This window comes from Malaclemys terrapin, chromosome 2 (assembly GCF_027887155.1).
Source record: "Malaclemys terrapin pileata isolate rMalTer1 chromosome 2, rMalTer1.hap1, whole genome shotgun sequence".
Lineage (NCBI taxonomy): Eukaryota > Metazoa > Chordata > Testudines > Emydidae > Malaclemys > Malaclemys terrapin.
This window is the reverse complement of record NC_071506.1, coordinates 152,162,214-152,174,731: the sequence shown is the minus strand read 5'-3', so window position 1 is coordinate 152,174,731 and position 12,518 is coordinate 152,162,214. Positions and strand designations below refer to the sequence as shown.

The following is a 12,518-nucleotide window of genomic DNA, read 5'->3' as shown; positions in this document are numbered from 1 at the left end:
AGACCATCCCTGACAGATATTGCCCAACCTGGTCCTAGAAACCTCCAATGATGGGGATTCCACAACTTCCCTTGGAAGCCTATTCCAGAGCTTAATTCCCTTATAGTTAGAACATTTTTCCTAATAGCTAATCTAATTCTCCCTTGCTGCAGATTAAGTCCATTACTTCTTGTCCTATCTTCAGCCAACATGGAGAACAATCAATCCCCACCCTCTTTATACCAAGCCTTATCATATTTGAAGGCTATCAGATCCCCCCTCAGTCTTCTTTTCTCAACATTAAACATGTCCAGCTTTTTTAACCTTCTCTCATAGGTCAGGTTTTCTAAGCATCTTTTATCATTTTTGTTGCTCTCCTCTGGGATCTCTCCAATTTGTCCACACCTTTTCTAAAGTGTGGTGCCCAAAACTGGGCACGATACTCTGGAGCTGTGGTCTTAGCAGCACTGAGTAGAGAAGGACAATTATCTTGCATATCTTACACACAGCACATTTGTTACTACACCCCAGAATGATACTAGCCTTATTCATACCTGCACCACACTGTTGACTTATATTCAATTTGTGAATCCCAGACCCTTTTCAGCAGTACTAGCACTTAGCCAGTTATAGCCTTTCTGTATTTGTGCATTTGATTTTTCCTTTTTAAGTGAAGTATTTTGCATTTATCTTCACTGAATTGCATCTTTTTGATTTCTGACCAATTCTCTAATTGGTCTAAACTCCAGAGTTTCTCCAATTCTCTAATTGGTCAAGATCCTTTTGAATTTTAATCCTGTCCTCCAAAGTGCTTTGCAAACCCTCCCAGCTTGCGGTCATCCACAAATTTCATAAGTATATTCTCCACCCTATCATCCAAGTCATTAATAAAAATACTGAATAATACAGGGTCCTATAGAACTCCACTGGATATACCCTCCCAGTTTGACAATGAACCATTGATAATAACTCTGAGTACAATCTTTCAACCAACTGTGCACCCCCTTTTTAGTAGTTTTATCTAGATCACATTTCCCTAGTGTGCTTAAAAGAACATCATGTGGGACTGTGCCAAATGCCTTACTAAAATCAAGGTGGAAAAAAAAAAAATCACATGCTTAATTTTAAGCAGTTGAATACCCGCATCAGTGAGATTATTCACCTACTTACGTGCTTAGTGATCTGGGAGGTCTTGTGTCAACTCACCTACACTGGGGGACACAGAACAATAGAACACAGCCCATGTCACTGCAACCAAAGGATTGTTCCTCTGTCACCATAAAAGTGAAATAGCATTTCTCCCCTTTTGGGAAATGTTTACAGCCCATTTAAAACCCTAGAGACCAACCCCTCATAGCAGATAAAGGGCCAGATCCAGTATTAAGGTCTTTGGCATCCCAGCAAACATCCCTACATCACACACACAAGCTCCCTTCCTCAGGCCTCTACTTTCCCAGCAGCAGCTGTATTTTTAATTAATGTATTCAATTAACTGACTGCTTTTCCCTTCATGTCATGAACAATCTAGAAAGACATAAGGGAATAGGAAAGGGACAAGAGAAAAACTTGAAACAAAATAAATGTTGAATATTGAAGTACTTACTGAAGAGAACTTTTATTCTAAGTATGAGTACAGACAGATGTAGAATCATAGAACGGTAGGATTGGAAGGGACTTTGAGAGGTCTTTTAAGTCCAGTCCTCTGCGCTCATGACAGAAACAATTATAATCTAGACGATCCCTGAGAGGTGTTTGTCTAACCTGCTCTTAAAAATCTCCAATGATGGAGATTCCACAACCTCCCTAGGCAATTTATTCCAGTGCTTAACTAGCCTGACAGTTAGGAAGTTTTTCCTAATGTCCAACCTAAACTGCCCTTGCTGCAATTTAAGCCTATTGCTTCTTGCCCTATCCTCAGAGGTGACAGAAGAATTCTCTTTTATGTACTTGAAAATTGTTACATCTCTCCTCAGTCTTCTTTTCTCCAGACTAACAGACCCCATTTTTTCAATCTTCCCTCAAAGGTGATGTTTTCTAGACCTTTAAAAAATTTTGTTGCCCTTCTCCGGAGTTTCTCCAATTTGTCCATATCTGAAACGTGGCACCCAGAACTGGCCACAATTTTCCCTTTGAGGCATAATCAGTGCAGAGTAGAGCGGAAGATGTACTTCTCGTGTCTTGCTTACAACACTCCTGCTACTACATCCCAGAATGATATTTGCTTTTTTTTGCAACAGTGTTACACTGTTGACTCATATTTAGCTTGTGATCCACTATGACCACCAGATCCCTTTCCACAGTACTCCTTCCTAAGCAGTATTTTGTATGTGTGCAACCAACTGTTCCTTCCTAAGTGGAGTACTTTGCATTTGTCCTTATTGAATTTCATCCTATTTACTTCAGACCATTTCTCCCGATCATTCTGAATTTTAATCCTATCCTCCAAGACACTTGCAACCCCTTCCACTATGGTATCATCTGCAAACTTTATAAGCGTACTCTTTATGCCAGTATCTAAATCACTGATGACAATACTGAACAGAACCAGACCCAGAACTGATCCCTGAAGGACTTCACTCGATATGCTTTTCCAATTTGACTGAGAACCACTGATAATTCCGGGAATGGTTTTCCAACCAGTTTTGCATCCACCTTATAGAAGCTCCATCTAGGTTGCATTTCCCTAGTTTGTTTATGAGAAGATCATGCGAGACATTATCGAAAGCCTTACTAAAATCAAGATATACCACATCTACCACTTCCGCCAACCACAAGGCTTGTCAAAGAAAGCTATTAGGTTGGTTTGACATGATTTGTTCTCGATAAATACATGCGGACTGTTACTTATCACCTTATTATCTTCTAGATCTTTGCAAATTGATTTCTTAATTATTTGCTCCATTATTTTTCCATGTACTGAAGTTAAGCTGATTGGTCTGTAACTCCCCAGGTTGTCCTTATTCCCCTTTATATACATGGACAAATATTGTGCCATTTTCCAGTCCTCTGGAATCTCTCCAGTCTTCCATGACTTTTTGAAGATAATTGCTAATGGTTCAGTTATTGCCTTTGTCAGCTCCTTGAGTATTCTAGGATCTATTTCATCAGACCCTGGTGACTTGAAGGCATCTAACTTGTCTAAGTAATATTTAACTTGTTCTTTCCCTATTTTAGCCTCTGATCTTACTTCATTTTCACTGACATTTACTATGTTAGATGTCCAATTGTTACTAATTTTTTTGGTGAATACTGAAACAAAAAAAGTCATTTAGCACTTCTTCCATTTCTACATTTTCTGTTACCATTTCCCCCCTTCATTGAGTAACAGGCCTACCCAGTCCTTGGTCTTCCTCTTGCTTCTAATGTTTTTGTAGAATGTCTTCTTGTTACCCTTTATGTCTCTAGCTAATTTAATCTCATTTTGTGCCTTGGCCTTTCTAATTTTGTCCCTACATACTTGTGTTATTTGTTTATATTCATGCTCTGTAGTTTGACCTAGTTTCCACTTTTTCTAGGACTCTTTTTTGAGTTTCAGATCATTGAAGATCTCCCAGTTAAGCTAGGGTGGTCTCCTACCACCCTTCCTATCTTTCCTACGCAGTGGGATAGTTTGCTCGTGCCCTTAATAATGACTCTTTGAAAAACTGCCAATTCTCATGAACTGTTTTTCCCTTTAGAATACCTGGTGTTGTGAAGGATGAAGGTTTTACTGGCATGAGTTTGAGATGATCACATCATTCACCAGTGGCAAAGCTGTAAGCAAATAATATAGGTTGTTCCAAATGCATGCCAATAAAACTTTGATGTCACTCCATACCATGATATGTTCTGTATGCACCACATTATTAAAATATGTGTTCTTTAAAATGTTTTAGAGGAGTTTAAAAAATGATTATTGGGACTTTTTTATTCATCCAACTGTAAAGCCATATTCCTCCGTTGCCATAAATGCAGCTGTACGGGATTCAAAAGGGGAAAGAAATTAAAACTATTACATTAAAAATACCTCCAAAAATGGCCTAAATAGCTTTTCTATACAAAAATTGGTCACTCCTTTAAATCCAAATTCTGTAATCAACTGGAAAGCTAAGAATCTCCCCTTCCCAAATGTATAATGTTACCATTTCTATCTCTGCATGACAGAGAAATGTAAATTTATGATATTTTATGTTTAGAAAAACTGTTACTGGCCCAGGATTGAATCCCACCTATCTTGGAACTCAGGAAAGGGTAATCTGAGGAGGGAGAGGAGGAAATTCCACATTTGGAAGCAAAAGGAGGAAATGCTTTTGTGGTAGGGTGAGCTGCAACAAAATGGGGGTGATTTGAAGCTGCTCATGAGTTTGGAATGTCAGAACAATTCCCAAGAGACGGCTTAGTTGGCAGTGATGTGGTCATAAGCATGTGATAAATTGTACAGGCAATTTTATCATATGAATAGCACATAGGCATATTATTAAATAGGCAAATGTAATTTCATTTGAATTTGCATGCCTGAAATCAAAACGAAGATGTGAATAACTAAATACATTAACTTTGTTCTATATTACTAGTTTTCTTCTAAAAACTTTTTTTAGCCAGTAAATCAGAAAATAACTACAAATACTTAAAGGAAAATCTTGCCCTTTCATAAAGACATGAGTAGGGGACAGACATGCCACTTTAGCACTTTACATAATGCCGTCATGTAGTTATAGGGCAAGATAGCACAGGCAGCTGCTAAATACTGTTTTTCCTTTTGATCGAGGCAGCAGATGCTCCTGGCTAGTGTATGCTCCATCAACCAGATAGTTGTCGGTGGACAATGGATACACCCTTTATCTAACAGTCAGCATCCCTTTGGAACTGTAGTGCACAGGCCAACTCAACGCCACATAGTCTTCAGCCCTAGGCAGAGGTCCTAGACCAACTACTTGCACAGGGAGGAAAAGATTCCCTATGTTTTCTTCCCCTCTCTCCACCTTGTTCAACAGCACAACAGAGGTTAGGATCTAGCCCTTATCCAATACTACAATATTAAATAATGCAATACTGAAAAATCCTCAGTAAGGAAAACAGGAAAGAAGGAATGATATGGCAAAGATTGAGCATAACACTCAAATATGCAGTTCAGAACCTGTGTTATTGTTAATTTATAGCTGATCTTCTCATTCATCAGTACAGTATTACAGGTACATGCATTTTAAAAATATGGAGATAAGTTATTTAAAGAAGGATTTACTAATGGTGTTTATCCTTTAATGCTCTAGTTGACAACCGCCTGGGAGAGCTGTCCCTTTGCCTGTCATTTTCAGAGGACAAAGGGTCTTAGAATGATGTTCTAACTACCCTGATTCTCTAAGGAGTCATTTTCCTTTACGATCCAGAAGCCTCTCTTTGCAAACTAAATTGGATGTGGGTCCAAAGATTCTGTGGTAAACACACTTCACCACCTTCCATTCCAAGCACTCTAATGTAAACACACAGCTGCATTTATATATTTTAAAAAACTATCAAAGCAAAACACTACACCGCCCACAAAGAGGATGAGAGAAAAGAGGAGACCCACATTACATTGTCTAATACACCAGTGGAAGCACTGCGATACAACAATACCAAATGAGGAAGATATAAATACCTATTTAGAAAAGAATAAAAGCTGAATCTTGTGTTTCTGTGTCCACATTATGGATTGCTAGCTTTCCATTGCACAGCTAGAGTTGAGTAGAATTTTTAAATGATGTCACTAAGTCTGTGCCTTAACCTCAAGGCCATTGTTTCAAATGTCAGTAGTATGGTAACTGAAAATCATTACCATCTAACAACTGTTTGGTGGCCTATGTAAAGTAATAATGCCTTACATTTCTATAGCATTTTTATTCATAAGGTTCCCAAATTACTTCATAGACTGTACATAAGATTAATTTAATCCACTAATGAAACACAGTTAATCTACTCCAATGACACTATACAAACATTTGTGTGTGGGGGATAAATATAGGGGATTTAGACAGACAAAATTAGCCAGCTGTGACAGTCCAATGCCTAGTAACAGGTTTCACAATCATCATCAATTGGTATCCATGGTAGCCATTTTAGAGATGTTAGCAACTGACAGAGCATTGAATTGATCTATAGTAGAACCTCAGAATTATGAACACCTCAGGAATGGAGGTTGTTCGTAACTCTGAAATGTTTGTAACTCTGAACAAAATGTTATCGTTGTTCTTGCAAAAGTTTACAACTGAACATTGACTTAATACATCTTTGAAACTTTACAATGCAGAAGAAAAAGGCTGCTTTTAACCATCTTAATTTAAATGAAACAAACACAAACAGTTCCCTGACCTTGTCAAAAAAATTTAAACTTTCCCTTTATTTTTTAGTAGTTTATATTTAACACAGTACTGTACTTTTTTTTTTTTTTTTTTTTTGTCTCTGCTGCTGTCCAACTGCGTATTTGTGGTTCCAAATGAGGTGTGTGATTGAGTGGTCAGTTCGTAACTCTAGTGTTCATAACTCTGAGGTTCTACTGTACTGTTTCAGTCCAGTGCTGGTCACTACCGACCAGGAACGCAATGGGGAGGGGAACCTTGTACTGACACTTCTAAGAATGGAAGACATCATTCTTCAGAGCTGTAAATCCAGCATCTTTCCCAAGAACTAACTTAAAATTAAACACATTGTAAGTGGCAGAAAACCCAGATGAGGACAATACTTCTTAAAGAAGAAAATGGTAACATTCAAAAAGAAGGTTGCTTTTTAAAATCTGATACTTGATTGAATAATATACTGTGATACAATTCAAATAAAAAATGTTATGACTTTCACAAAGAATACTATTTAAAACTGAGGCATCATGTGAACAGCCAGTAATATAGAATAATAAACTACACTGTGGTCAAAATAACTTAGTTCTTGTTTTGTGGGCTATTTGGGAGAATCATTTGTAAAATTCGGAATTTTTCAATGGCACCTACCTGTCAGTGAGGCTCCTCCACAGCTGTGCACCTGAAATAAGCAAAGCATAAAATGAAAAATAGCACTGATATATACAGCAGAACTGTTTTTTTCCCTTCAATTTTTCAACAGTGCTCCAAATTACAGAAGAATTACGCTAAAAATCTCTGTAGTTCTATAATACAAGTCACATTTACCCATATTACTAGTAAAAAAATCATTCGCTCTTTCCATTTTAAACAATGGAGTAACACGCTTCAGAAAATCAACATGTTTTCTGTAAACTTGATATCTCAAAACAGCTTAAAATATTCATGAAAAATCAATGTACTTATTTAACCTGGTCTGTCTTTAAACTAGAATGATTAGATACCCAATGTAATCTAACTTTGTTATCCAAATATAATCTAATTTTGCAATCCAAAAATGTGACAATTATACTATAACAATTTTGCCCTCTAGTGGTTGGCTAGAGTTAAATAAAAGTTATTCTCCCACGAAGAGCTAACAGGTTCTCTCTTTTAGTTCAAGTGGTAATTTGTTGATTTCAGATCTAAAAAGGTTTCTGGTTCAAGCTAAAAGACAGATTCTTCATGAGAGTACTCAATTAGTAGTTTTGGACTTTCCTGAACTCTTCCTCTGAAGTCACTGGAGACATTTTATATTAGCTCAGGTGAAATAGGACTATCCAATGATTTCACAGTTAGCAACATATAGCTTTATTGGCCTTATCTAACACTGCTGGAATGCCAAATAATAAAAATAGGAGTACACTCTTGCACTTCCAATCAGATCAGTAATATTTGGTGCCAAAAATGATTAGCTGGTACTCATTACTAAAGGTCACATAAACCTTGTAACATAACAAAAAGGCCTCACTAATCTGAAGAAGCAGCACAAAAGGGAAATATACTTCCTTTCTCTTCTGCTGCTTTTTAGGGTATGCTTATACTGCAATGTAAATCCAGGGATAGCAGAACTTGGGTTGGCAGACTCAAGATTTTATCAGCCTAGGACTTGAGCATCTATACTCATTAGTAACCCCAGGTTTGAAACTGCTGAACCCTGGGTCCCAATCTGGGGCTCCCTTGCCTACACTGCATTATGTGGGCCTGAGTCCAACCACTCATATCCCAGACTTCTTAGCACGCCTCTCCCCCCTCCGCCCCAAATGTGACTACTCTAATTCTTTGTTCATGGTGCAGTGTGAGAAAACATGACTGTTCACAAAGCCTGACTGTCCCGGAGGACAAAGAAAGTTGGTCTCTGGGATTGTGGAATACTTTTGGCATACTCCCACAGCACAAGTCTGGTGGGGCTGAATCTACAAGGTTAAGCAATAGGACTTGAACCTAGGTTCCCAGCTTAACTCAGGCTCAGACCCTTCACTCCCATAGGTATGTCTACACAGCAAAGAAAAACCTGTGGAGGGCAGGGGGGAAGGTCCAGAGCCTGGGCTCCAGCCCAAACCTTGAAGTCTACATAGCAATGAAACAGCCCCGCAGCCCGAGCCCAAGACAGTTGGCATGGGCCAGCAGTGGGTTTTTCTTTGCTGTGTAGAAATACCCATAAAATCCTGGGACGCTGGGTCCGAGCCCTGGGTCACAGTGATTTGTGTGTAGATGCAAGTGGGGTTAGGATTGAGCCTGAGTTTGAACCTTGGGCTTACACTGTAGAGTAAACATACTTTTAGAGACTTTTTAGACACTTTGCAGGAAACAAAAGTCATGAAAAATGGGCAATGACATAATGAGCACAACTTTATTTTCAAGTGATTTTTCAGAGTAGAATTTCCTTTTAAAATTTCTTCAGAGATTACTAGTCACTTGTCTCAGAAATGTTACACATTTATTGCTTTTACTATGACCATTACACACTCACAAAAATTAAACAAAAAATAGGGGCACCAGTAGGATGAGAGCCAGCATAGGCAAATATTTGTAAGTTAAAGGTAAATTACGATACTAATGATTGCCTTACCTTTTATCCGAGACAATACCATATCCTTCATTATCTGCATAATTACAACCCCAAGTATTATGAGAGAAGTCAGCTGATACACTCTCCAAGGGGTCAGTGCAAGGAACCTAGGATATATTAAAAAAAAAAAATCACTCTAAATGTTTTAACTTATAGTACAGACTTACTTTATATCGGACCATGATTGTACCCAAACCTGAATAACCAAGTACAAACAAAATAAATGTATATTGACATTGCTTTAACAGTTCCACTGAATTTGCTCTTCTCAGTGTCATTTCCAAGAAGCAAACACTGAATAATAGTATAGTATGGCCATTATACCCTGGCTTAAAAAAAAACTATATTTAAGCATCTGTTGAGCTTGATAGTGGAAACACTCAAACAACAAACAAACAAAAAACAACAATCATGAAACATTTTAGCTAAGAAGCAACAAGAAAAAAACCTCAAACACAAAATATACTCAAGTGTTCCAGGGGCATTTCCACAGGTTCTAGGGGAAAAAACTTTGTAATTGAAATTGTCTAGGCATTACATCTTAGGGAGTCTTTTTTTTTTTTTAATTAACATGAACAAAGGATAGGAAGGAAACAGGATAGAATGGGCTTGTTTATGGTGTGGTAGTGCACTTCAGTGCGGTGTGAATTCTAATACACACTTGCATGCTGCACACTAACTGGCCTTCAGAGATCCTGCTGATGCACACTAAAAGTTCCTTAGTGTGCCTTAACAATACTGTTTGAAACGGGTATTGGAGAACTTTTAATGTACACCAGCAAGGTCTACATAGGCCAATTAGCATGTGACATGCTCATGTGCATTAGAATTCATGTGCCACTGATGCACACTACCATACCCCATAGACAAGCCCTTCTGTTTGCTTATTTTTTAATACAGTATCAGCAACAACCCTAAATATCTAATCTATGGTCAGTCTAAATTCATATGGAAGTCCAATTACTTAATATGGATTGATCCAGCTTTATAGAAAGATTAGACAATTATATTGCTCATGGTATAATACCACAATTTGTTTTTAAAGAAATTCAGTTTTAATTATTTTATTAATTTATTATTTAATTATTTTTCTTTTTCATAACAAAATGGTAACCATGTCCATTCAAGAAAAGTTGGACTTAGAGCAGGGGTTCTCAAACTGGGGGTCGGGACCCCTCAGGGGGTCGCAAGGTTATTACATGGGGGGTCGCGAACTGTCAGCCTCCATCCCAAACTCCACTTTGCCTCCAGCATTTATAATGGTGTTAAATATGTAAAGAAGTGTTTTTAATTTAAAAGGGGCATTGCACACAGAGACTTGCTATGTGAAAGGGGTTACCAGTACAAACGTTTGAGAACCACTGACTTCGAGAGTGTGCATACACTGATTTACCATACTACTGCTGATCTTGACATGCAAGTATGTATAGAAACGTTTCTCAAATAATTAGAATCTTCTCCTCTTTCACTGGCAGATCTTTCACTTTCCACCACTAGAGTTATCCCTACAAGAAATGATCGAAGGTTGACAGGATCCAAATTCACTTAGTGGAAAAAATATATTATTATACTGGAATATGTTAATGGCTCTCTACAAGAAGGTCTTTAATCTATGAACACTAATAGACCTCATTAAAGGTGATGGGGTGTGTTATGCACCTTTCTTTCAGGAGAAACAGAAGGAGCAATTTAAAGCTCCTTTACATAGTGGTAGCTGAAAACAAAGGAAGCCACTGTCCAAGACACTTGCCCACATCATGTGGCCAAATAGAAAATAAGGTATATGAACTGAGGGTTACCCAGAGACTGTGGACTGATTGCTTGCAGATGTTCGAGTCTGCATGCAAGAAGCCAACAGCAAGACAAGCTTTGATGGGAGTGAACCAAGAGAAAGATCTTTTAGACAGATCTAACAGTACTTGTTAGAAAGGCACATTGGATTTCTAAGCACAGAAACTGCCTGGTGCTTGTTTCTACTTTGTTCAGAGAGACAGGATTTTATGTACAATCTTTGTAAATAAACTGCATTACAACAACAAAATACCTAATTCATATAATCAATTTCTCCTCCTAATGGAAACAACCCAACAAGGCCCCAAATATTAGTTAACCACTTGGGCCCAGAAGAGGGAACAATATACAGTTTTTGAAGTAAACTCACATTCTGCTTATTGAAAATAAATAAATTAGCTCCAGTCCCCAATAACCAAAAGAAGGGTGCAACATTTAAAACAATTCCATAGTATATCAGGCAGATGATTCACCCAGACTTAACCTAGTGTGCTAGATTCCTCAGTGATTACAGGCATGCGATATCAGTGATTGTCTCTTCTCTAGTGAAGATGGTACCTATGCCAACAGGAGGGTTTCTCCTATCTGTATAGATATTCCAACTGCCCAAGAGGCAGTAGCTAGGTTAATGGGAGAATTCTCCCATTGACCTAGCACTGTATACACCAGGGGTTAGGTCTGTTTGACTGAGTTACTCAGGGCTGTGGATTTTTCACACCCGAGTGATGTAGTTATATTGACCTAATTTCCTAGTATAGACCAGGCCTCAGTGTGTGTCTCTTTCTCACACACATACAATGTGTCAACTCTGTAGGATTAGCTTTCTTGTGAATAGAAAAGATTTGAATTATAAAAATTAGTCACTCTGACAGTACCACAAATTGGCATTTTTGGTGTGCTTTCGCATACATGCTTGCCCGTAAGAAACTGGCAAGTGTACAGAGAATAATACCACAAGGTAAACATGCACCCTCTCTGACATGCAAGTAGTAGACCTCCTTAATTCAAAACCCCTTTCCATAATGGCTCCAAAACTATGTTGTCCCAATATTTCCTCAAACATTTTGTACCATGAAAACATCCTTGATAAAGCATGAGTATTTAATCTGGCTGCAGTGAAGACTTGCCCTGACGCCTAAGTTATTGAAGAGACTGTATATGGTGTGAATGGTCCACGCTACTCCCTGAGAAAATGGGGTCTCATGACCCAGTAGTCCAAGAAAAGGTATATTTGGACCTCTAAAAGACAGTGAGTAGCCACCACTGCAAGGCACCTGGGTCCAGATTTTCAAGGGTAATTAGGCATCTGAAGATGCAGATAGGTGCCTAATGGGATTTTCAAAAGCCCTTAGGTGCTCAACTCCATTGAAGTGAATGGGATTTAGACATCTAGGTGCTTTGAAAAAAATCTAATTAGGCATCTCTTTCCATCTTTAAGTGACTCATTACGTTTGAAAATATGTCCCTTGGTGAAGGTCTGAGAGCCATGGCTACCCCAAACACATACCTTGTATTGATGGGGTCATTGCTTATTTTGAGCCACAATACTTCCTGTATGATGACCTAAGCATTGCAAGCTTACACATTTCAGTGAGTCAAAGTAGTCCTAATTAATTCTAATTTTTTAGACATTTTTAAAATCAGCAGGCCCAGATAACCTGTATCCAAGAGTGTTTTAAAAGAGCTGGTTAAGAAGTTCTCTGGACTGCTAATGTTGATTCTCAAGTCCTGGATCACAGGGGAAGTTCCAAAAGACTGGAAGAAAGCTAATGTTGTGCCAATTTTTTGAGGAGATTACAAGTTTGGTTGATAAAGGCAATAACGATGTA

General features: G+C 38.1%; 1 protein-coding gene across 2 annotated transcripts in view; it reads right to left on the bottom strand.

Moving 5' to 3' along the window:
• RETREG1 (reticulophagy regulator 1) overlaps positions 1–12,518 on the bottom strand; it is a 136,897-nt gene that overhangs the window by 102,868 nt on the left and 21,511 nt on the right. For both annotated transcript variants that reach the window (XM_054017906.1, XM_054017905.1), the window contains exons 2-3: positions 8,899–9,005; positions 6,939–6,969 (exon numbers count right to left, since the gene is read on the bottom strand). In XM_054017906.1, coding sequence (XP_053873881.1) covers positions 6,939–6,969; positions 8,899–8,938 — 71 coding nt within the window. In that variant the 5' untranslated portion in view covers positions 8,939–9,005. The remainder of the gene's footprint in view (positions 1–6,938; positions 6,970–8,898; positions 9,006–12,518) is intronic.